Below are 25,621 nucleotides of genomic sequence, written 5' to 3' on the forward strand. Positions count from 1 at the left end.
CTTACTTTGTTCTGCCTGTTACCACTTGGAACCACTTAAATCCTATTTTCTGTATTTAATAAAATCATTTTTTATTTAGTAATTTACTCAGAGTATGTATTAATACCTGGGGGAGAAAACAACTGTGCATATCTCTCTATCAGTGTTCTAGAGGGAGAACAATGTATGAGTTTGCTTTATGCAGCTTTATGCAGGATAAAACGGATTTATCTGGGTTTAGACCCCATTGGGAGTTGGGCATCTGAGTGCTAAAGACAAGCACACTTCTGTGAGCTGTTTTCAGGTAAACTTGCAGCTTTGGGGCAAGTGATTCAGACCCTGGGTCTGTGTTGGAGCAGACGGGAGTGCCTGGCTCAGCAAGACAGGGTGCTGGAGTCCTGAGCTGGCAGGGAAAACAGAAGCAGGGGTAGTCTTTTCACATCGGGTGGCAGCTCCCAAGGGGGTTTCTGTGATCCAACCCGTCACAACCCTTACTTCTGCACTGCTGTTGGCGGGGCACTGCCTTCAGAGCTGGGTGCCGGGCCAACAGCCACTGTTCTCCGGCTGCCCAGCTCTGAAGGCAGCACAGAATTAAGGGTGGCAATACAACAACTCCCCTAAAATAACCTTGTGACCCCCCCTGCAACTCCCTTTTGGGTCCAAACCCCCAATTTGAGAAACGCTGGTCGCCCCCGTGAAATCTGTATAGTATAGAGTAAAAACACACAAAACACCAGATTTCACGGTCCATGATGTGTTTTTCATGGCCGTGAATTTGGTAGGGCCCTAACAATGACACAACTGCTTGAAAGCACAGTACACTGAGCCGCACTCTGGGACTTTCACCGTGCTGTAGATTCACACGTGGCTTGCTGTGCTCACTGTTCAGACAAGTCCTAATGTGCCTGAAACTCAGGGACTTAAGTAGACTGAAAAAAGCAGGTCAAGGATACCATCAATAGAGATGGGTTAACAAGGGCATTAACCTTGGTCATGGTGTAAAGTGCTCAGACCAGTGTTTAATGGGGGAATCAAAGTGCTCAGGTAACTGCGATCAGTGACTGTTTGTTCTTATACAGTTTTTACAGCTCCTGCCTGCAAACATACTAATGAAGGCAGTGCCCTCTGAAAGATAGGGTCACAGTACAGAAGAACGGACATACTGGCCATCTAGCCCAGTATCCTGTCTTCCGACAGTGGCTAATGCCAGGTGCTTCAGAAGGAATGAACAGAACAGGTAATCATCAAGTGATTCATTCCCCCATCACCCAATCCCAGCTTTTGGCAAACAGAGGCTAGGGACACTTCCGAGCATGGTTTTGCATCGCTGCTCATCCTGGCTAATAGCCATGGATGGACCAATCCTCCATGAACTTATCCAGTTCTTTTTTTGAACCCTGTTATAGTCTGGACCTTCACAACATCCTCTGCTGCAGTAATGGGACTAGGTAACTTAAAGAGGCTGATTGAACATCAGTTAAACTTCAGAATCATTAAAAATAATCTTTGCAGTATGAACATTTCCTGGAAAGTGATAAGTGTTTTGTTTACCTACAGTAATTTTTATAATCTGGAGCGGTTTCAGCTTTTTGGGCAGACAGAAATGTAGACAAAGCCAGTCTATGTATTTTGATCCTTCCATCCATCCATCTATGCATCCGAGCCAAATCCTTAAAAACCAACCAACCCACCCACCTACCAGTAGAATATACATTTATTCAATCATTTTTTCTGGTGTTTGCCAAATTATGTATTTGCCAAATACTTTGCCAGTTATTTAGCTGGCAAGATACTCAAACACATTTAGTCAAATAATGTATTTAATAAAAAACATTGGCAAAATAATGGGTTCAGCTAATAGTGCTCAATCCGTTCTGCTCTACTTCTCTATGCAGCTCTTCTATTCTAATTTATAGAGCATCTGTTACTGTAGGATCTGGACATTATATTAGTAACATTCATCAGGGTACATGCAATACATGCTATATTTGCTGTACCAGTCTGAGCTCTAAGGAAGCATGCTGGCCCATTGGGTATTCACACATCTTAGTATGTGTCCTTTTATTTAATGTTAACAATTATCTTTATGACCTTTAAAGGAAATCTATATTTAGGGTCTGAGAAGACACAATTTTTGGGCTGTAAGAGTGTGACTCATCACTGGTTCTCCCCCTTGTGGCCAGGCAGGGTGTTGCAGGGCCTTCCCCTCAGTTATTTCTGTCAAATTGCCATTCAGGCCTCCTGGTAGCCCACAACTTCTTGTGACATGGCCCTCAAGTCAGGTCATAAATAGTCCCATACCTTCCTGGGTAAACCAAGAGTCCAGCAAATAGTCCACTGACCTCACACTGGGTCCTCAGGCTGACTCTGCACTCACTAATCCTTGCCCCTGGCATCAGGGAATTTTGATAATCCTTATGCCTCATGTGAGGTATTTCCTCGGTGGGCCAGTAGGGGATCTCAGGCCTTCCCTCTGCTCTGGGCGCTAGTCCAGGGTCCCTTTCATGAGCAGCTAAGGCCTGATTAGGCAGATCCCTTGCTCCTTCCTGGACCATTTCCTACCTTGCCCTGTCCTAGGCTTTTCACATATACTCCTGGGGTCTGTAGGACCAATACAACTTCTTGCTGTGCATAGCAAATGGCTTCCTTTGCTCAGCTCTGTACAGTGACTAGGCAATATCAACTATTATTGTATATAGCCCATCTGCATGAAGTCCTTTTTACTCTCCAGCTTAGTTCTTCAGAGATATGTAATTTCAGATCTTCCAGGTAAGCAACCCCATCACCTTCAGCTTTCTCCTACCTACTAGCTATTCTTATAGTATATTTCTTTTAGGGTTGGTACTGTTGTTGTTTAGTTGGATTTCAGTGGCAACCATGGGCCCAAACCAAGATCAAGACCCAATTGTATTAGGCACTGTACAAACACATAATTAGAGACAGCTGCCTATCCCAAAGAACTTGGATTTTATGTGCAAAAGACAGATGAAAGGTGGGAGAGGAAACAGAGATGAAGAAACATGCCCATGGATCACATAGCAGCTCAGGGGCAGAGCCAGGAATACACGACAGGTCTCCTGGATTCCAATCTAGAGCCCTATGCGCTAAACCACATTGCCTCAATGTGCCAGTCTTCTAAGGCCAACTACCTAGCCTGGGTGTGACCACAGGGCACACACCCACTCCATGTAGCATGGAGTGCACCTGTTTCTCCTTCTCCAGCATTGGGTAGTTTGTTCCAAACATATTTTGTTTTGTCACTGAGCAAATTTTAATGAATGAGTTTTGAACAACTCTAGCATTGGTACATCCCTAACCCTAATGCCACAATACATTAAATTAGGGTTTGCTGTAACTGTCTTCTGACCTGCGAACCATCTACATTGTTAGACTTTCCGTTTACAGCTCATTGCTTAGTTAGTTGTGGATGAAGTGCTGCCACCTATTGGATATAGTAGGAAACAGTTTTCTGCAAATTAAAATCACACAGGACTGTATTAAAGCAATCATCTGGTATGAAAATGTTAAGTGCTATAAGTCTAAATCCCCGCACCGACTTCAAACTAGTCAATACCAGCAGAGCTGGGCAGGAAATGGTTTTCCTGTCCCATGAAAATTTTTGAGCTAATGAAAAATGTTGTGAATCCGGATGAAAAGTTTCACCAAAATAAAAAGAAAACAAAATGTATTGGGCTAATCAAAATACTTTGTTTTGATTTCAAGCATTTACATTTTTAATTTATTAAAAAAACCCAAGTATAATTAGCTTATATTTTGAAATGAAGTCATTTTGAACTGGAAAACAGGAATATTTTGTTTCAAAAATGTCAAAATAAAACCTTTTCACAATTTCAATTTTTTCCCCCCAAAAATGTTTGAGTTGAAAAATTGTTGAAACTGACAAGTTGCAATTGTGATAATTCAGCGTTTTCCAAGGGAAAAAATGTTTCATCAAAAAATTCCCCATCAGCTTTAAATACCAGATTAATAGACACATGTATGCAGCGTAGTTTCTGCTGTGTATCAAATTACATTGCTTTTTTTTCCTCAGCAAGACAACACACATTTCTTAATACAAGTCAAAATACCTAAACTCCTAAATACTCTTACAACAACTGCATATTTAGGATAAAAATGTAAGATAAAGGCACATTTAGAACTCTATGCAAGAGTCTCTACTGCTCTGGAGTGTGTCTCTGAGTGTCAGATCCAGTGTCACACTAGAGCAGCAATTTACTCCTCAATGGTGTCAGTGATGCAATATCAGAATTTTACTATAGATAAAATTATCTGCATCTCAAAGATCTTTCCAGATATGCAGAGAGGAGCTGCACGTCACAACAGGGAAACAAGGAACGGAAGAAGGGGTGCAAATGGATACATGGAAATGGGCTGGATTTCTATTGGTGTAAATTAGCATTGGTCCATTAAAGTCAATGGACCTGATTCTCATTGACCCTCAGGCTCATTCACACTGCCAGGGCCTTTATAGAAATGAGAATCGGGTCCATTGACTCTATGCTGGTTTACACCAGCAAAGGATCTGGGACAAAAAACGTATACTCTTCACGTAGCTATGCTTTGGATAGGCGAGGAATACAGAATACGCCACCTGTTCTTACTTACTTGCCTATACAGCACCATGCACACAGCTTGCAATATATAAGTAATAATCATTCTGGCTCAACTCATGTGTAGACAATCTGGGAGGCAGGATGCCACATGAGGAGATATTTTACTAAAATAACTCTTGACATACCTTTGTTAAACAGAATTTTCAGTTCAAAGACACGTGCCTTTGAAAATCTCTTGCTTTGACATGTCAGGTGGAGAAACAGTAATGTGTGAAATGGCATGTGTCAACATGTTTGACATCATGCAAATGACACTTTACAACTCAGACATAAAAGCACATGATGCTTATTGGGGAGGGGGGAACTGCATTATCTGCAGATAAGTTTGGAAAATAACAAAAACATTGTCAAGTAACTGCAATCGATTATTAGACAATCACATGGGATGGAGGGTTATCAAATTCAATTTTTGACAATTACCATTGCTTTGCTTTGGAAGGTGGATTTCTCTTTAATATTTCAGATGCTGTTTTTACTATCTGATTCATTTCTTCCCCTTTTAAGATATTTTCTGTTCTTATTTCCCTCCTGACTTTAATAACCCACTTTATTGTTTTCATGGTGACCAGTTAAATCTTCTCATGTGGCATATTCTGATGAAGGCAGTTTAAAATATTATTATTATTTTGATCCTTTTGTGTGCATCTAGTATTTTTTTTCCAGGTGGCTTCTCGGTTTGTTCTTCTTTGCTTCCTGCTGAGTTCCAAAGTACCTTTATTTTACAGGTGGTTATTTTTTTTTTGTATAGTCTTCTCCATAGATACCATCTAGCAAGCTGGTAAATTATTTTTTGTAACCCTGAGTTTATATGATTGACACGATTTCTCCATTTTACTATACAAATACAGCTGGATTGTTGAAAGTTCAGGTGCAGGACATAAGAGAACATGAATTAAGTCACGCTAGACACTTACAATAGTGGAAATCTGAGCTCTTTGCTCCAGTTGGAAATATAGAAGAAAGGAAAAGATTAAATACAAAGGACCTGATTCTACTCCTATTTATACAGCTGAAACTCTGTTGACTTCAGTGGAGTTCGTCCCGGTTTATGCCTGCGTGTGTGAGATCAGAATCTGACCCTTTATCTTTTATACAGACTGTGGGTTTGATTCTAATCTATTGAACGGGAGTAATTCCACCGAAGTCAGTGGAAATATTTTGGTATAAAACTTGTGTGAATGAGATCAGAATCAGGCTCCATGTTCTCAGCACAAGCTATTATCTGTGTGTTAGTGGCAGTGCTAACTTACAGTTTGATTGTCTAGATCACTGGCTCAAGGTTATAAAAGTATCCCACTTTTAACTAACATAGTAACTTCTCTTTCCCTCTTGCTGTTTTTATTAATAATGTCCATACACCCATCTTACACACTCTTTCTTGGCTGCCACTGACGGCTGATAGCATTGGCGTTGACTGCTTCTGTCTCAGTGCAATTTAGAAAAGGCAAACCGCTGGAGCAAGAAGCATATTGGAGGCCTCAGTGGCAGAGGGAAGACGTGTGATGGAAAGTAAAGCAAGTGTTCAACGCCAGCGTTGGCTGCTGCACTGGGCAGACTGACTCCTCTTCACACATGGATTTGCCAAGTTAAATACAGTTTAACCTCTTAATCCCCCCATGCAATTGGTCGGTTTACAGCTAAAGTTTGAGGGCTGATGCTGCAATCCTTAGGTAGAACTTCCATCAACTTCAATGGGCATTATTACTGGTATTTAAGAGGACCCAGCTGAGATTGGGGACCCATTGTTTCAGGCACTGGCCAAGCACATAGTAAGAGACATTCCCTTCCCCAAAGATCTCACAATGTAAATGGACAAGACAGACCAGGGTGGGAGGGTAAACGGCACAGAGAGGTGCAGTGACAGACAGGAATAGAATTTAGGTTTCCTGAATGCCATATTCACTAGGCCACATTGCTGAACAAGTAATTTAGGGTTCTCTTGCAAGCAGTTAACTTTAAACACTGGGGAAAAATTCTGCCCTCTGTTACAGCAGCATAAGCCTGTAGTAACTCCATTCCTATCATTGCAACAGTGTGAATGGGAGAAAAATTTAGTTCATTATATTAGCACAAAGACTTCAAAATATTTTTGAGAGCTATCCATTCACTTTCTTATATTAATTAATTCTGATTGTGCTCACACACCTGTAACTGCTTTCCACAAATGCTCTAGTGAAAACATTTACTAGCAGGAATATTTGCAGCACCAATGGATTATGAGCAAATAGTGGAGAATATTCATGGAAAGTGAATTTTGAAAGTGTTACTGTTAGTATTCACACGAGAAATCTGATTCTAAGCATTATGCTAATCCAGTCAGAGACCAGAAACATACTATGCAATCTATGTAGCCAATCAAAACTAACAAATATGGGTGACATTTTGAATATCAAATACATGCAACACAATAATCTACAGAGAAGGATTTGGCAGAATTATTTGGTGAACAACATGGAATAAATAATAAATCTGAGAAAGTTTTAAATTGTTTGCAGATACTGTTGAAAAAGAAAAGAGGTGAAGTTTTTGAAATAGATTATTTGCTGCTAATACATACACATATACACAGATTTGTTTGTGAATCCCTTTGCTATCATAACTGAAAACTTGGCTGTACTGTATCTATGCAGATCACAGCAAACCTGACCAACAGAGTGAGTCTACCTTAAAAAAACAACAACAAACCACTGACATAGGCAGACAGGAAATCTTTGGGGCAAAAGTTTGTGTCGCCAAATCTTGTATTTCCTGCATGCATGTAGAACCAAACTGTATTGACATTATAGGATTATAAAATAGGATCATTTACGCTGTCCACTTTGTACTACCATTATAGCTTCACATTGATATTTCCAACGGAGCAGCTGCTTATTTTATTAGCTACAGAGATTCATTGCACATCTTGAAAATGCCCTTTGCACCATGTCTTCATTATAGGATTCAGTACAGCTGAGCAAATATAACTACTGTAATATGCACTAAATACAAGAAGATAATAATACCAGGATAAACTCTGATTATTTATAGTGTACACAGTGAAGGAAAAATATAGAAGTTCTTTGCAAGTAGGAAAAAAGGGAAAATGTATTTAAACTCTACCATGGAGGCCTAGTGAACCTTGTTTAAAGGATTACCATTCCCATAACCTCTAAGTAATAGACTTTAGCAAAGGCCTACATTCAATTCCTTCCTTGGTATATTTCAGGGCTGCTCCTCCCTTGGAATTCTTAAATTGTGGTCAGCTAGGAAAAAACAGCTGTTTATTATTTGTCAATTAGTTTCAAGTAATGCACCCTCCACCCAGAACAGCTTAATTTTTTCCACTTACCCCCATTTGTCTCTTGGATGTTTGAAGCAAAGGTTCATTTTGTCCTGCAGCAGAACAGATTCTGTGCTGCTGCTTTGTATTGTCTCACCTAGTCATAAAAAGTATCCTGACCAGAAGGAAGTGGAAAACAACACGTAAAACAAACGCAGAAGCCCAGGAGGAAAGCTACACCCCAAAGACCAGCACTAATAGGAACCAAGAGAGAGCACTCCTCCTCGTTGCTAACTTTTTCCAGTGGTGCCTCTGCAGTTCTTTTGGAAATTAAATTCTTTATGATGCAATTTCTGTTGTAACTTTTCCTCATTCCCATTGCAAACAATTCTGGACAGTTAGTATTGACCCAGAATAAACTATCTGATGCAAGTTTTTTTTGGTACCCAAATAAGCAAATTAAAGCAAAATATAACTCAGAGGCTGTATCGAAGCCAGTTGACATCTTTAAGAGCATACTCTCAGGGAGGAAGTAATTATTAAAGGTGCATTCTTCCATAATGTTGTATTTGAAAGCCCTACCTGAAAACAGAATGATATTTTAAATATCCATCTACAGGATAGTTTCTTGCTGGACAGAGCAGGTATGGGAGACTATGAAGGCAAGTTATGGCTTGATTTTTAAAAGATTGATGGGCAGGCAGGGAAAATATGCTACACTGGCCTTGCTATTTTTGCCTCCTCAGTATTTCTAGCACCAAAAGGCAACCGCACTAAAGAAGGAGATTTCATGATTTCACCTCTAAAAACGCCCCTTGCTGTGGGATTTTTTGCAGTGCTTAAAGTCACTGGGCGTGATTCTACTCCCTCGTTGATTTTTACACTGGCATAAGCCCTGTTGACTCCAGTGCTGTTTTTCTTGATTTACCCTGGGGTGAGAGGAGAAGCAGATCCATTGTGCATGTGTGTGTACATATTTCTTGAATAGAAACATTAAGTATTGATATTTAATATACATCTGGGAAAAAATACAAATAATTTTCCTTCAGATGAAATAAATGCCTTTGACAGTCAAATTTTTGCCACACACTTGCTCAGATTCAGGAGGAAAACTAAAGGCTGAATCATATTTGATAATGCCCGGAATGGTTGATCCTTTAGTAGGATCTTTTATCTTTAAGGACATAGGGCCAAATTCTCTTCTCACATTGCTATAAATCTGGAGTAACTTCGGTGAAGTCAGTAGAGTGATACTGAAAGTAATTAAGTCATTCACTTACCAGTCTAAATGAAGTCAGTGTCACTTATCTATTGCCACATACACTTAGTAGCCAATCCAGACAAAAAGAATTTGGTTATTAAAGTGTTTCTGTACCAGTGTTCAGCCATGGAAAGCAATTCACAATTATAAAGTTATAATTGGTATCCAGTGACTTCTTATTCTTGCATGTCGTAAAGGTACAGTGTCTGCTCCCTGATCGCCATGCATAGCACCTTGGTACTGCAGAGGGTTGCTACGTGGTAATGCACAGCAAAGATTTCTTAACGGTGACATGAGTAGACAGACAGATTAAATAATTTAGTGCTTGTGAAAGGTGCCAGATTAAGTTCTAGAGAATTAAGTCCTCTGTTGATGCCCAGAATGAGGGCAGCATAGGCAACAGCAGTTCAATATTGTCCACATTGCCCTGCCAATGTGCCTTGCCCTAACCTGGAGTACCGCATCCAGATCTGGGTGCCACACTTAGGAAGGAGGAATCCCATGTACTGCTACAGGCTGGGGACTGACTGGCTAAGCAGCAGTTCTGCAGAAAAGGAGTGAAGTGATTATTCCCCTCTATTCGACACTGGTGAGCCACAGCTGGAGTACTGTGTCCAGTTTTGGTCCCCGCACTACAGAAGTGATGTGGACAAATTGGAGAGAGTCCAGCGGAGGGCAACAAAAATGATTAGGGGGCTGGGGCACATGACTTATGAGGAGAGGCTGAGGGAACTGGGGTTATTTAGTCTCCAGAAGAGAAGATTGAGGGGAGATTTGATAGTAGCCTTCAACTACCTGAAGGGGGGTTCTAAAGAGGATGGAGCTGGGCTTTTTCTCAGTGGTGGCAGATGACAGAACAAGACAATGGTCTCAAGTTGCAGTGGGGGACCGTAGCGGGGCGGTTGCCCACTGCAGCCCTGGAAGGGTTAAAGCCAGCCCTGGGAGAGGGCTGAGACTGCGAAGGAAAGCCTGGGCTGATTAGGGAAGGCAGTAACAGCTGGGGCCATGCCTCAATCAGGCCCAGCTGATCCCTATAAGAGGCTGCGAGCCAGGAGCCCAAACTCTCTCTATGCTTGTAGAGAGAGAAAGGCCTGACTGCTAGGGAGCCGAGCAGGGTACTGGGAGTGGAGCAGGGCTGGAGGAACGCTAGAGGAGCTGGGGAGCTCCATCCTGGAAAACGTCCAGGCTGCGGGCCTAGCTGAGGGCCTAAGACAAGTACTGGCTTGACAATGCCCTGGCTGGGATGATTTAGTTGGTGTTGTTCCTGCTTTGAGCAGGGGATTAGACTAGATGACCTCCTGAGGTCTCTTCCAACTCTAATATTCTATGATTCCACAGCTGGGATTTTCAAAAGAGCCTAAAGGAGTTAGGTGCCCAAATCCCATTGAGTACAATAGGAGATGAGTGCCTAATTCCTTTGTGTTCTTTTGAAAATCCCAACCACCATTTCCTCAGTCTACTTTCTTTCAGACAGTCAACACACTTTTTCAAATGAAGGTGTTAAGTGGACCCATTTCTACTTGGAGTGCACCGTCAAGTCTTTTCATCCAGATTACCAAACAGCCATCACTCAGTTGGTGAAGACTTTGGGAGACTACCACCTGGAGTTGGATATAAACTAGTATCCATTGGGAGTCCTGCATGAGCAGCTGAGGGCAGAATTTGGCCTAAGAACTATACTCTGTGATATTACAGCATTATAAAATGGAAGAGCTATGTTCAGTTAGAGACAGTTCAGTTTCAGTTCTGAAGTTCACAGGGGTAAAACCAGACAGTTGTACCTGGGGGAAGAACATAGCAGCTAACTCTTGATTTCCAAGATTGTTTGGATTCATCCTTTAAGAATTCCCCACCTTTCTCACTGCAACAGGGAACTGGATCACAGCTACTCTCTCCCCTCATATCATTCACATTTGGAAATACCATCAGAAAACTATATACTGGCCTGGTCAATTGCTGTGATACAGCACACGTAGGAACTACTTTTCTTTACTGAGCTGGGATAACAACAGGACATCAATTCACATGCCTTTCAATTACTTTTAATGAGCCTGGTCACTGCAGGTGTGCCGCATAGTTCACCCCAGTCATGGCTCAATTTGATTTGTTACTTCCCTCCCTGGTTATAGGGGTGATTCCTTTGCTGCAATAACTCCAGTGAAGTCAATGGAGTTATGCCAGCAGAGAATGATTATATTTGACCTACTGTGTTTTGAATAGACCATGTGTTCCTTGTAATAGAATCTTCTGTTTTTCTGCTTGTTTATTGACACAGAATGGTCATCAGCAAAAAGACACCCACCCATGCACCAAGACACAGTGGTAGCAGAGATACTTCAGTCCAGGTTTGAACCAGCAAGATATTAAACAAGGTACAAGCCTGCAAGGTGATGTCAGTATATATCTTTCATAGTAACCCAGATGGAATGTTGAAGTTAAAATTTATCTAGCTAGCGACTACCTTGGTGCTGTATTCGACAGAGCGGCACCAGGCTGTCCTTAAATGCTTATTCCACATCGCTGGAAAAAGGGAGCTTACTTTCTTCTGATCTTAAACTGACACACATTTTATTGATGTTGACCTTATCCCAAGGCAATTTCTGAGGAACTCAGGACTGCCGCAGGCCAGCAACATTTCCAGCCAATGTTTCATTCTCAGGAAATTCCCTGGGCCATGGTCATTACTGATTAGTTATACCTGTGTTACTAACACATCAACTGGTGACCGTATTCATTGTGTGTGGGCCTTTGGGCACCAGGGAATCTGTACGGCTGGAAATGTGGTACTCTGGTAAATTTTGCATGGGAATTTTGTTGGTGCATTTGGAAGGAGCTTTTTGCTGAAATGTCAACACATTTTTCTTCCATCTGCATGTACTTATCCCAGAATCAGAGAGTCACAGAAGCTGGAGAAGGGAAAAGTTGTGTTAGTTCATCTAGTGCATCCCCCAGGGTCAATGCACAATTGTTCCTTGTTACAAATTTTTGAGTGATATGTTCACTCTGGTTTTAAATGTCTTAAATGATGGGGCTAAAAATCAGTACTTGGTCCTGCTAGTGAAGGCAGGGGGCTGGACTCGATGACCTTTCAGGGTCTCTTCCAGTTCTAAGAGATAGGATATCTCCATGTATTAAATTAAATATTAAAGCCTATTCTACAGCTCAATAGTCCTTGCTCTCTGGAAGTTTCTAATGATATTTGGCTCATTATGCCTACTTGTAGCTATCTTGTCCCCCGCACTGCACCCTTCTGATTAATATAGCTATATTGTTGATGGTCGTACCTTTCAAGCCCAGCATTTAGGACGAGATGGAAAAGGACTACAGGATCATCTGTTCCATTGCTCTGCCAATTCAGGATTAAAAATACCGATTAAGCACTTTACATTCTCACAGAACTGTAGAAAACTAATAAATCCTTACATCATTGCTCTTGGTTGAGTAAGTATCATCATTACCCAGAAGGGGAAACTGACACACAGAGTTGTAGGGCCAGAATTTCAAATGCTCATCACAAGTCAGCTCCCAGTCAAACTTAGGGCCAGATTTTCAACAAGTTCGGTGGTGAGCATTTTTGAAAACCTGGCCCTAAGTGACTAGCCCAAGGTCACCAAATGAATCAGTGAAAGAAATGAGGATTTCCCACTTTGTAGTGTACACTTTGTCCACTGATCATGCTGCTTCTAAGACATTATCCCTATTTTCTATTTCTAGTGCAGACTAGATTTAAACGACAGGCGATTTAGGTTGCAACATGTCAGGTTTTAGACTCAGTTTTAGGCCTGTTGACCTTCATCTTCCTTCCCGCTGTCAAGAGATCTCATTTCCTTCACCTTGTCTGCATTGCTGGATAACTTCAGGATCCTGGGCAAGTCTGGTAGGCCCAAATTATGATCTCTGGTTTGTGTGCATTTTGGGTCACAGTGTGAGGGGAGTGCAGCCTTCTTGTGGCTGCTACTACTGGTCCCAGAATCGCTGAGCTGGTGCAGAAGGGCAAGAAACATCCACCAGGTAAAAGGCTGGTATGTTACTACTCCCCTCCTAACCCAAGTCAGAGTTTGGTCCCGGCTCCTTTCTGGGCTCAAAGTAGCTATGCGGTGCCCCTTACTGAGGGCTTGATCTATCTTAGTCCTTAACCTCTCCTTGTCTCCGTTTTTTCTGTGCAATATAATAACTTTTCCCTACCTCACAGGCAGGGCCAGCTCTGGCTTTTTTGCCAGCAACAACACAACAAAACACAAAAAAACAAACAAAAAAAAACTGTGAGGGGGGGGAGAGGGGCGGAGCGGCGAAGCACACACACAAAACATCTGCGGGGCGGCCGGGGCAGCCAGAGTGGCAAAGCAGGAAGAAAAAAAACCAAACAAACCGCGGGCGGCCGGAGTGGCAAAGCAGAAAAAAACCCCAAAAACCTGCAGGGCGGCCGGAGCCAGGGTGTAGGGGGACTCCCTGTGCTGCAGACGTGCAGCGGAGTGCGCGCCCGGTGTAGCGGGGAGGAAGGAGGAGGGAGCCGGGGGAAGAGAGAGAAGGGGGCGGCCAGGGTTTCAGCGGGGCGCTCGCCACGCGGCCCCTCCCACCGCACTGCCTGCCAGGAGGGCTCTGTGCCGCTCCGGTTGGCTGGAAGGGAAGGACGCGGTTGCCCTGCCGAGTTTGCTGCAGGGCACTCCCCTCCTCCGCGCCGCCGCCCCCTACAGGGCAGCCGGAGTGGCAAACCAAAAAGAAAAAAAAGGGCGGCCAGAATGCCCCTTGGAATCTGCAGTCCCAAGCACGAGCTTGCTCTGCTGGTGCCTGGAGCCGGCTCTGCTTACAGGAGTGCTGTGAGGATGCAGTATGTAGTGTGTAGGCATTCAATATATAGTTTGGGAGCCCTCTAGGGGGTCTCTACACAGCCCGGAGCAGTGAGCCTCCGAACCTGGGTCAACAGACTCAAGCTTGCAGAGCTCATGGTACCACACTAGAAATAGCTATGTGGACACTGTGGCTGGGCTGAAGTTCGGGCTCTGATCCCTAGGATGGGCAATAGGCTTCAGAGCCCGCGCCACAACTTCAAAGCACTGTCTACACAGCTGGTTTTGGCGTGGTAGCGTGAGCCCTGCTAATCCATCTGGTGCCCCGGGCTCAGAGACTTGCCGCTGCTGGCTGTGTAAATGTATGCCAGTGAGCCTTCCTCTCTTCTGTTGCAAAAAGCCATCCGCATCCTGCCAGAGGAGCGCATACGTTGTGCGTTTGTGCATAGTTAATAAACATCATGATATGAAATCCAGCAGTGCCAGTGTGGTTTCTCGTTAGTCTTAATTGTTGTGTAGACAGCAAAGCCACAACACTGTGAGTCATGTTTGTGAAGAACTCTGAGTTCCTCAGCTGAGCAGGGACGCTAGAAATGCAGAGTAATGTCATTGAGCTGGAAATGATGATGTGTGAGAGTCAATAAAAACACCACCAGCAGCACTTAAAGGCAGCATAGCTAGCCTTTTCCTGGACAGCTGACAGCTCAATCAAAAGCTGTCAAAGTGCCGATTCGTATTTAATTTGTCCACTGAGCACAGAGTGAATGAGTTTCTAATCCTATTTCTTGCAGATGTTAACATACACATTATGATATCCAGTAGATGTGTTTTATGGAGGGTAAAGCACAGCTATGTATTGTCCAAGGTGGAGTTTGATACATCATAGTACATTTCAACCCCATCTAATACTGGACTTCTTCGTACTCAGCTCCATTTGGAACCAGAGCCACCTAGGAGTAAAACAGAGGTAAACTTTAAAAGGGCAATTAAAAAAACCGGTGAGGAAAATGGCTAACAGAAGGCTAATGGGCAAATTAAAATATAAATAACCATAGAACCAGCCTGGAGGCTATTCAACAATATCATAAAAGAGGCACAGATGGTTTGCCTACTCATGGGAAGAAATATAGAAATTAACTGATCAGTTCTGCCACCCTTACTCACATGGGGCCAGTTCAAACCCCACTGATGTCAGTGGGAGTCTCTCTGTTGATTACAAGGAGTTCTGGATCCAGCTCACGCAGCAGTATTAGAATCTGGGAGCAGCCCTATTGAAATCACTGCTCCTTTTATGCAAAGGGACCTTAATGTAGCCTTGAATTGATAGCAGAGGATTTATTTGGCTACGGTGGAATCTTTGGCCTGTGTAGAGCCATGTAGCTGGATCTTCGAGACTCCCATAGGAGATATAGTGCAGGTGGAGGGGATGGGACACGACTGAAATGTGCTGCACTTCAGTGACTCCTGGCAGGCCTAATGTCCCGTAATAGGGCATTGCAAACTGGTGTAACTTAGAACAGCCTTAAGGCTGCTCTAAATTATATCAAGAGCCAAACAAGGTCACGGCGAGTCCCAAGATTAGGGGGTAAGGAGGAAGAAAATGGTATGACCCCACATTGGGAATGGTGCAGAACAGGGGTACTTGAATGTGCGTCACACCACACAAGTTCTCTTAATAAAGAACCAGTTTAACTTTACAAACATGGATTCCTTTCATGTTACTATCCAACATGCAGTACATGAAACAGTATGGAGTGGTCATTTTCCTGATGGAATCCATTCTAAAGAGCTGTTAAATATTGTCACTTCATCTCAGTATCCAGAAGTCACTGCTCACATCCAGTGTGTCAGGATATAGGTACTGCAATATTGGGTTCTGCATGAACAAACGGGTTAGTGGGCCCCTATCCAGATCACAGTCTCTCCAGTGGGGGGATGTGAAGAGGGAAAGACCTCAGCTGGTCCTGGTTTCTCTGGTGCAAGGCGGGGAAGAGGTCCCAGCTGGTCTCTTTCACTTGGGCTTCTCCTTAGAGATGGGGAAGAAGAGGCGATTGAAGCTGTCAGTGATTGGCCAGAATAGGAGCAGCAGCTCCTCCGGGGATTCCAGCCCCCAGGATCTCCCAGACCTGGCTCCCCACTTCCTGGAACCCTGGGCCACCATCTTCTCATGCTGCCGCCTCTATCTCTTCCGCTTCTGGGCCTGCTCTGGGGAGATAGAGAGGGAAATAACAAAACAAAACACCAAGCACCAACCAATTATAGAGCACTGGGGCAACCTCTGATGGATTTAAGACCACTAGAGAATTAATTACAGAGCACAACTGTAGGTGAAATTTAACTGAGATCAGTGGAAGGCATAAAGTATTGGACACTGGCAAAAATATAGTCTAAACCTTTCACTTATGCAGAGAGGCTATGAACTTATAGGATCCCTTGGGGGAAAGAGACTTAGGAAAAATCTCAGACAGTTCAGTTGAAATGTCTGCCCAGTGGGATGCAGTAGCTACAAGAAACTCAGATGCTGAATAACCTAGAAAATAGAACAGGTAATGAGGATTGAATTAAAGGATTCAAAAATTACCAAGGAAATACCAGTACTGCATATTGTCTCATTCCTACCCTCTCCCATAATAGTAACTGCTTATAACTACTGAATCCTACCATACAAGGCCCTTGAGACTTCCAGTATTTCCTTGTTTCAGCTGGATTAGAAATACACCAAGGGTAAAGTGCTATAGGTGAGAATGGCACTATAAAGGGAAATAAAAGGGTTCTTAGCTTGTCAGTGCAAATGTCAGTACTGAAATGTACAACTCCCTGGTTTCAGATCAGACAGATATCTAAATACTAGCATTTCCCCCTTGATTACTTGTCGGAGCAAAGGGGCACCCATAAAATTGAAATGCAAATTTAGACCCCTTTAAAAATGTAGGCCAATATTTTAAAAAATGGCTGCCTAAAGGTGGGCTCCTAAATCCATATTTGGATACTTAAATAAACTAATGGAAGCTGCTGGGTGGCTCAGCACTATGGAAAAATCAGGATCCCTTTTCCTGAATCAGGAAAATCAGGAGCTAAATATGGATTTAAGGCTGGGATTTTGAAAGAAGCCTAAGGGAGTAAGGACATTTGGAACTGGAAATTCAGTGGGAGCTGGGCACATAAATCCCTTAGGTCCCTTCTAACATCCCAGTTTAAGAAGGTCCTCCTTTTAGAAAATTTTGCCTGAACTGAATTAGATCAATTGCTGATCTGGAAGGTAGAAGGTGTCAGACACCAGAGTTGGATAATTTTGTAACCACTGGCAACAAAATGTAACTATGAAAGCTAAAACAAGGATACTGTAATCTTATGACTCAAGCAATGAACTAATCCCTCCAAGAATAATGGAGAATTATTTTTGCTCCGCGCAGAATATTCCACAATTATGAGATTTAAGGCCTTCCTCTGGTTATTGCTGATGAAAAGGATGATGCCAGGATAGTGGGATAATAGCCTAACCTTCTGATCCACTCTGGCAAACCCCTATATGTCATTCATCTTTTAATTTCTCTAGGTTCTTCTGCAGTCTTGCATTAATGTGTCACTCCACTAGATGTCAATGTTCCCATTGATATGAACAGGCTTCAGCTGTTGTCATAAGAACATAAGAACGGCTGTACCGGGTCAGACCAAAGGTCCATCTAGCCCAGTATCCTGTCTACCGACAGTGGCCAATGCCAGGTGCCCCAGAGGGAGTTGACCAACAGGCAATGATCAAGTGATCTCTCTCCTGACATCCATCTCCATCCTCTGACAAACAGAGGCTAGGGACACCATTCCTTACCCATCCTGGCTAATAGCCATTAATGACTTAACCACCATGAATTTATCCAGTTCTCTTTTAAACGCTGTTATAGTCCTAGCCTTCACAACCTCCTCAGGTAAGGAGTTCCACAAGTTGACTGTGCGCTGCGTGAAGAAGAACTTCCTTGTACTCGTTTTAAACCTGCTGCCTATTAATTTCATTTGGTGACCCCTAGTTCTTGTATTATGGGAATAAGTAAATAACTTTTCCTTATTCACTTTCTCCACATCACTCATGATTTTATATACCTCTATCATATCCCCCCTTAGTCTCCTCTTTTCCAAGCTGAAGAGTCCTAGCCCCTTTAATCTCTCCTCATATGGGACCCGTTCCAAACCCCTAATCATTTTAGTTGCCCTTTTCTGAACCTTTTCTAGTGCTAGTATATCTTCTTTTAGATGAGGAGACCACATCTGTACGCAGTATTCAAGATGTGGGTGTACCATCGATTTATATAAGGGCAATAATATATTCTCAGTCTCATTCTCTATCCCCTTTTTAATGATCCCTAACATACTGTTTGCTTTTTTGACTGCCTCTCCACACTGCACGGACATCTTCAGAGAACTATCCACGATGACTCCAAGATCTTTTTCCTGACTTGTTGTAGCTAAATTAGCCTGCATCATATTGTATGTATAGTTGGGGTTATTTTTTCCGATGTGCATTACTTTACATTTATCCACATTAAATTTCATTTGCCATTTTGTTGCCCAATCACTTAGTTTTGTGAGATCTTTTTGAAGTTCATCACAGTCTGCTTTGGTCTTAACTATCTTGAGCAGTTTAGTATCATCTGCAAACTTTGCCATCTCACTGTTTACCCCTTTCTCCAGATCATTTATAAATAAATTGAATAGGATTGGTCCGAGGACTGACCCTTGAGGAACACCACTAGTTAACCCTCTCCATTCTGAGAATTTACCATTAATTCCTACCCTTTGTTCCCGGTCTTTTAACCGGTTCTCAATCCATGAAAGGACCTTCCCTTTTATCCCATGACAACTTACTTTACTTAAGAGCCTTTGGTGAGGGACCTTGTCAAAGGCTTTCTGGAAATCTAAGTACACTATGTCCACTGGATCCCCCTTGTCCACATGTTTGTTGACCCCTTCAAAGAACTCTAATAGATTAGTAAGACACGATTTCCCTTTACAGAAACCATGTTGACTATTGCTCAACAATTTAGGTTTTTCTATGTGTCTGACAATTTTATTCTTAACTATTGTTTCGACTAATTTGCCCGGTACCGACGTTAGACTTACCGGTCTGTAATTGCCGGGATCACCTCTAGAGCCCTTTTGAAATATTGTCATCCCTGTAATGCTGGATTAATTGAAAATCACCATACAAAGTTCAATCAGATTGATTAATATTATCCTTACCTTTCAAACCGTGAGTTTGAGGAAGAATAAGATGATCTCCTTTGTCATAATTTAGTTCCTTTGTGTAGGCCTCACCATTCAATGCACATACCCCCTAGGCATATTTCTTTAATAAACACTATATAATAAATATGAGGAAGGTCATATAAGGACAGCTTCTATTTGTTCAGTGTATGACTTGTGAAAAAACTCAGTCTTAAACTCCTGGATTTCTAACTTCCATCAACTGGTAAGACAGTTTTCCCATCTCTCTAATGATGGATTGTGTACGGGACTGGGATTCTTAACAATGACCACCACGATTTTGGTTGAATTTCTGCATTTAGGTCAAGGAATGTTCCTGAGTTTCCAGATTCATTCCTGGTAATTGTCATGAATGTCTATATGGGTATGTGGCATGTACGTAAGTGGTCACTGGCAGTGGATCAGAATTGGGAGAGGATGCTAGCTTTCTGACTGGGTCACTAAACGTATTGGATATGATGTAAACCAAATAAGAGCGTTTACCCCTTTTGGTCTATCAAGGTTCTTTCATTTTTTTCTTTCCTTCAGGTACAGTGAGGTAGGGTCTCTATCTCTCATCTATCATTACTGCCCGTCCCCATATTATATGAGAGCCTTCCATGTCAACACAATTAACAGTAGCTAAGTTTCTAGTGGACCCTATGGGTTATAATAAACATACCTTTAAAACAGGAAAACACATTAATTGTAATGGCTTGTGGCCCACAAAGTATTTGGGCAAAGATAAGAATGGATATTGAAAGAATAATTTGATGGAGTTTGCAGACCTATATAGGGTAAAGACTTTCCATTTTACTGTAATAATCTCTAGATAATTGATTAATGATATACAAAGGAAGCATACACTTAAAGCTGAAAAGGCCTGAGAGGTGGATTTGGGTATTCTGGGTACATTTGAACTTTTGACAAAAAATAAGGGAGATATATGGTATTTTTGTATAGATAATCCCAGGTTAGATACATAGGAATATAAGAATTGCTATACTAATTGTCCATCGAGTCCAGCATCTTGTCTCCAACAATGGGCAATACCAGCTGTTCCAGAGGAAGTTATAAAATTCCCATGTTTATCCAACATCAAGTACTTTAGGGCAGTTTTTTCCTAACTCCAGGCACTTGCTGTTTTATTGAGGATTGCTATTCCATAAACATTTTATTCCCAGTTAACTATAACTAGATAGTCTTGTTGACATAAACACTGAATCCTTCTAAGCTTTTGATTTTTATGATCTCTTATGGTAATGTGTTCCACAGGTGAATTATGTGCTGTGGGAAAATGAAGACGTGCTTTCCTCAATTCTGAAAGTTGTTGTCTTAATTTCATTATCTGGTCTCTTGATGCATTATCAGATAATAAATCTTTTCTTGTCTCTATTCCATTTATTTTTGTATGAAGCTATCCGGTCATCTCTAATTGAGCTCCTTATACTAAATATTATTTGATCTGTCTTCTTATGGAAAACCTCTTGCATTTTATTAATTTTTGTTACCCTTCTCAGAAGCTTTCCCATTCTTGTTTTATGATTTTTGAGATGGGGTCACCAGATCTGAACACAAAGGGAGAATGTAGGATAGCCAAAAGGGCAAATGTGATCCATGGATGTTGAAACAGGGGAATCTTGAGTAGGAATAGAGAGGTTATATTACCTCTGTATTTGGCACTGGTGTGACCACTGCTGGAATACTGTCTAGTTCTGGTGTCCACCATTCAATAAAGATATTGCAAAATTGGAGAAGGTTCAGAGAACAGTCAGAAGAATGATTAAAGGATTAGAAAATATATACCTTGTAGTGACTGGGGGGCTCCTTGAGTCTAGCTATTTAGCTTATCATAGAGACTGTTAAAGGATGACCTGGTCACAGTCTGTAAGGCCCTACGTGGGGAACAGAAAATCAATAGTAGAGGTCTCTTCAATCTAACAGAAAAAGGTATAATGAGATCTAATGACTGGAAGTTGAAGCTAGACACATTTAGATTACAAATGAGGCCTATAGTTTTAACAGTGAAAGTAATTAACCATTGGAACAACTTACCAAGAGATGTAGTGGATTCCCCTTCACTGGAAAATTTTAAATCAAGACTGGAAGTTTTTCTAAAACATGTGTCCCAGTTCAGGGGTTCCCAAAATTTGATACATGTGGTATGAGACTTTGTTGAAAGTAGTACACTGTAATAGGATGGTCTGGCCTCTTTAAGAAGTAGGGAGGGCTGGGTCAGCCACCACCGATTCCATGCCATGGCCCATTTAAGGAAACAGGTATTGACAAGAGCAGCAGCCTCGCTAATGAATGGGACTAGGTTTTAATCAGGTACCTACATCCTTAACATGACAAAACCCAGCACTTAGATGACTCCCAGGAAGAGAAAAAAGGCAGAATTAGAAGGGAGCATCAAAATCAGGAGAGAGGCTCCCTGGGATGGGAACCAGAAGGGGGATTGGTGGGTTGTGGAAGCCTACCTGAATCATAGCATAGGCCAGTGAAGGGAAGGCTGGGGGAACTGGAACCAAGGGGAAAGAGTGTATGAGTCCAAGGATCAAGCAAGGCTCCATGGAATGGGACTGGAACCTGAGTAATGGTGAGCTGAGGAAGCCTGCCTGAATCATAACTCATCCCAGGAAGGAGGGTTTTTGGAATCAATTAACCAAGAAGGAGGATTTGAGAGTCCAGGGCAGGAGAAGCTCTGTGGGAAAGTCTCTCCAGAAGGGCCAGAGGCTGTAGTGTTCCCTAGCTCAGCAGGAACTGGAGGGGAAGAGTATTGTGTTCACAGCACACACAGGGAGAAGTTAGATAAAAACAAATACGCTTGCTAGAAGGTTGCAACATAACAATCCTTTATTTCTTATAATGCAAAATGATAATGCACAAGAACCCAAAAACGGAGTGAGAGAAAACAGGCTGCTCCCTAATGCAGCAAGGCACAATCCTACCCTCTTTGCTGTAAGCTGGCTCTTTCCAACCTGGCTGTCTGCTGACTGATGAGCATGCTAGCTTGAGCAGACCTGTTGCATTTGTCTGCTCGAGCGGAGAAGCATGCTCCCAGCTGCAATGTGGATGTACCCTGAGAAGAAGGGTGAATTGAAATTGCCACGTGCCCAAGTAAAGCCCTTCACTTTCAGCCAACACTCCTCCAACTTCTCTACCCTTCCCCTCTGAGCCATTCCAGGTGCACACTCTTCACCAGAGGCCCTGCACTCCAGCCAAACCCACACCCTAAGTCTAACCTCAAAGCATGGCTGGAAATGGTTTTCCCATCCCACGATGGTTTTCATGGTTTCAAGAATTTTCCCATTCGGCATCAAGATGAAACTGGGACCTTTTGAAATTTTTAGCAAAAAAACCAGATGGGGAGATGCCCATGCAATCCAGAATAGCAAATAGCTAGCAAGTAGGGCACCCAGGGTCAAGCATCTGGTCTTTTACTCAGGGAGAGAAAGCACTTTTATTGAGGTCTCCCACATCCCAAATGAGTACCCTGACCACCAGGCTATTCTGCGATGGGTCTGCCTTTCTTTCTCCTCCTCTCATTTTACCAGAAATTACATCCTGGCCCGAGAAACATTTCCTGACAAAAATGTTGTGGAAAATTATATATTCCCATGAAAACGCTGAATTTTGACGAATTGTCATAAAAAAAAAAAAAGTTTTGTCGCTAAATTCCCAACCAGCTCTAAATCTCATGTCCTCTAACCCTCGCACCCAGACTCCCCCCATCCAAACTCCCTTCTTATCTAATTTCCTTCCGGCAAATTCAAACTTTATTTTACTATTTGAAGTTAAGCCTATTAAGGCCTAAAATAAATGTGCACAAAAAGGAGAAATTTGCATGTGGTACTTCAATCATCAGGTTTTAAAAAAAGATGGTATGTGAACCAATAAAACTTTGGTTCTCAAATTCTCTAATTCAAGCAGGAAAATCCTATGACCTGTGTTATGAAGGAGGTCAGATTAGATGACCACCGTGGTCCCTTCTCATTTTATATTCTATGATTCTATGAAGAATATTTTCAATTTTATTTTCTATGGTGAAATTTTCAAAAATGTTAGCTGATTTGGGAGCCCAAGTCCCATTGAAAGTCAATGGACCTTGTGCGTCTAAGTCATTTAGGCAGTTTTGAAAATCCCACTCTATGCCTTTCTTAATACATTCTAGCATTGTGTCTGCTTTATTTGACCACTAGTGCACATCAAGCAGTCATTTTCACTGAGTTTCCCACAATGATGCCTGGATATTTTTCCTGAGTGGTAACAGTTATTTTACAATCCATCAGTGTGTATGAGTGCTTCAAACTGACCCTTCTGATGTGCATTACCTTGTACTTGTCTACACTGAATTTTATCTGCCACTGTGTTGCCGGGTTGTATAGCCCTGTTATTTCTCACAATTTTCTCTAATCTTGACTAACTGTATAGTGCTATTCCTCACCTCTCTGCACTAATCTATACTCTATACCCAGGTATTACAAGCATGCCTCTGATTATTTTCTTACCACAATGTCTCCAAATATAGCAAAAATGACTTTTTATAGCTAAATCCTCTTCTATTGCCAGGCATTCTAGGGCAACTATTTTGGCTTTTAAGCTTCGCAGATTGATATATAGTTTTTAGTTTTTTATTCTTACCAATGTCCCTATTTTTATTTAATTCTTATCTAAAAAACTGTTAGGTTTTAGTGGCCTATTCAGTGGACTTCAGTGACTTCAACCTGCCCTGTCAGTATAGCTGTATTTCTTGCCATATTCCCTATGGGATGAATAGTTTCTTTTGTGCTATTGACATTCTTAGAAGTGAGGTTTGAAATATGGGGAAAAAATAATACAGTTGATTCTATTTGAAAAGATATATATGGAGAGTGGTGCTGCCAACTCATATGATTTTGTTGAGAGTCTTGCTGTACTTGATATCTTAAAGTCCCAGCTCCTGGAGATAAATGATCTTGTGAGAATTTATATAAATCTCAGGTTTTATTAAAAAAAAAAGTTTCTAGCCTTTGTGGTTGCAGAGAGAAGCTTTAAAACATGACCCACGTGCATCCTAAAGGCTAAGACACCAGAAAGCAAATACATCCCCAATTTATTATTTAAAACAAAATATCATGATTTTTCATGTTGTCTGAACCAAAACTCCCATTGACTTAATGGGGCCAGGATTTCACTCCCTGTGTTTAAACAGAGAACTAGGCCATCTGTACTCTAGAAAGAGTTTGCTGGTATATAGACAGACAACCCTCCCAGTGGAGATAAAGCTTATGCAGCCAACACAGTGCTTTTATAAACCGATATACACCTCTACCTCGATATAACGCTGTCCTCGGGAGCCAAAAAATCTTACTGCGTTATATCGAACTTGCTTTGATCCATCGGAGTGCGCCCCCCCAGAGCGCTGCTTTACCACGTTATATCAGGTCGTGTTATATCGGGGTATAGATGTAGCATATACCAGCTCCCTGAACAAAATGAGCTATACTAGGAAAAGGACTTTTGTGCTGGTATACAGGGCTTTTTATCCGTATAAATATTTTATAAAGAATCACACTCCTAACTAACATTCTTACACTATAATCCTGGCCCTAGAGAATGACCTTTTATCTGAAATTCCCTCACCTTATTAAGTTCTTCCTACAACATATCCTGGCCCTCTCTGGTAACTGGTGTATCAAGAATTCTATGACTATAACTTATCCCCATATGTCCAGTGTAGAACTCTTCCAGATAACAGGAAAACAAGGCAGGGTCCAGTCATGTGGAACCTATTTTTATAATAGCTGGGATCAAAGCAGTCACCCTGAGCCAGAAGGCCTGCATCACAAGATACTGGATGATTTTTAATGCCGCCAAATTCCCCATTGAAGGCGTTCATGTTATGTGTGAGTGTAAAGGTGTGGACAGTCCCTGAGCATCTCTTAGGGCCAAGTGTGGTGCTCCAAGTGTGCCCCAACTTAATTTCCCCCAACAGGGGCAGCTATAGGTTCTCTTTAACCACCCAGCCAGGGCAAGGAGAACCCAACAGACTTTACCCAAGCAACATGTCCCCTTTTTAATCAGCAAAAAGAACAGGAGTACTTGTGGCACCTTAGAGACTAACAAATTTATTAGAGCATAAGCTTTCGTGGGCTACTGCCCACTTCTTCGGATGCATATAGAGTGGAACATATATTGAGGAGATATATATACACACATACAGAGAGCATGAACAGGTGGGAGTTGTCTTACCAACTCTGAGAGGCCAATTAAGTAAGAGAATTTTTTTTTTTTGAAGTGATAATCAAGCTAGCCCAGTACAAACAGTTTGATAAGAAGTGTGAGAATACTTACAAGGGGAGATAGATTCAATGTTTGTAATGGCTCAGCCATTCCCAGTCCTTAGTCAAGCCTGAGTTGATTGTATCTAGTTTGCATATCGATTCCAGCTCAGCAGTCTCTCGTTGGAGTCTGTTTTTGAAGT

The 25,621-nt window shown here is 42.0% G+C and overlaps 1 protein-coding gene across 2 annotated transcripts in view; it reads right to left on the reverse strand.

The window, feature by feature from the left end:
- LOC101933933 (calcium-activated potassium channel subunit beta-2) overlaps window positions 1-8,189 on the reverse strand; it is a 245,513-nt gene extending 237,324 nt beyond the window's left edge. For both annotated transcript variants that reach the window (XM_065557712.1, XM_065557711.1), the window contains exon 1: window positions 7,942-8,189. In XM_065557712.1, the coding sequence (XP_065413784.1) occupies window positions 7,942-7,979 (38 nt within the window). In that variant the 5' untranslated portion in view covers window positions 7,980-8,189. The remainder of the gene's footprint in view (window positions 1-7,941) is intronic.
- Window positions 8,190-25,621: the final 17,432 nt, after the last annotated feature.

Source organism: Chrysemys picta, chromosome 9 (genome assembly GCF_011386835.1).
Source record: "Chrysemys picta bellii isolate R12L10 chromosome 9, ASM1138683v2, whole genome shotgun sequence".
Taxonomy (NCBI): domain Eukaryota; kingdom Metazoa; phylum Chordata; order Testudines; family Emydidae; genus Chrysemys; species Chrysemys picta.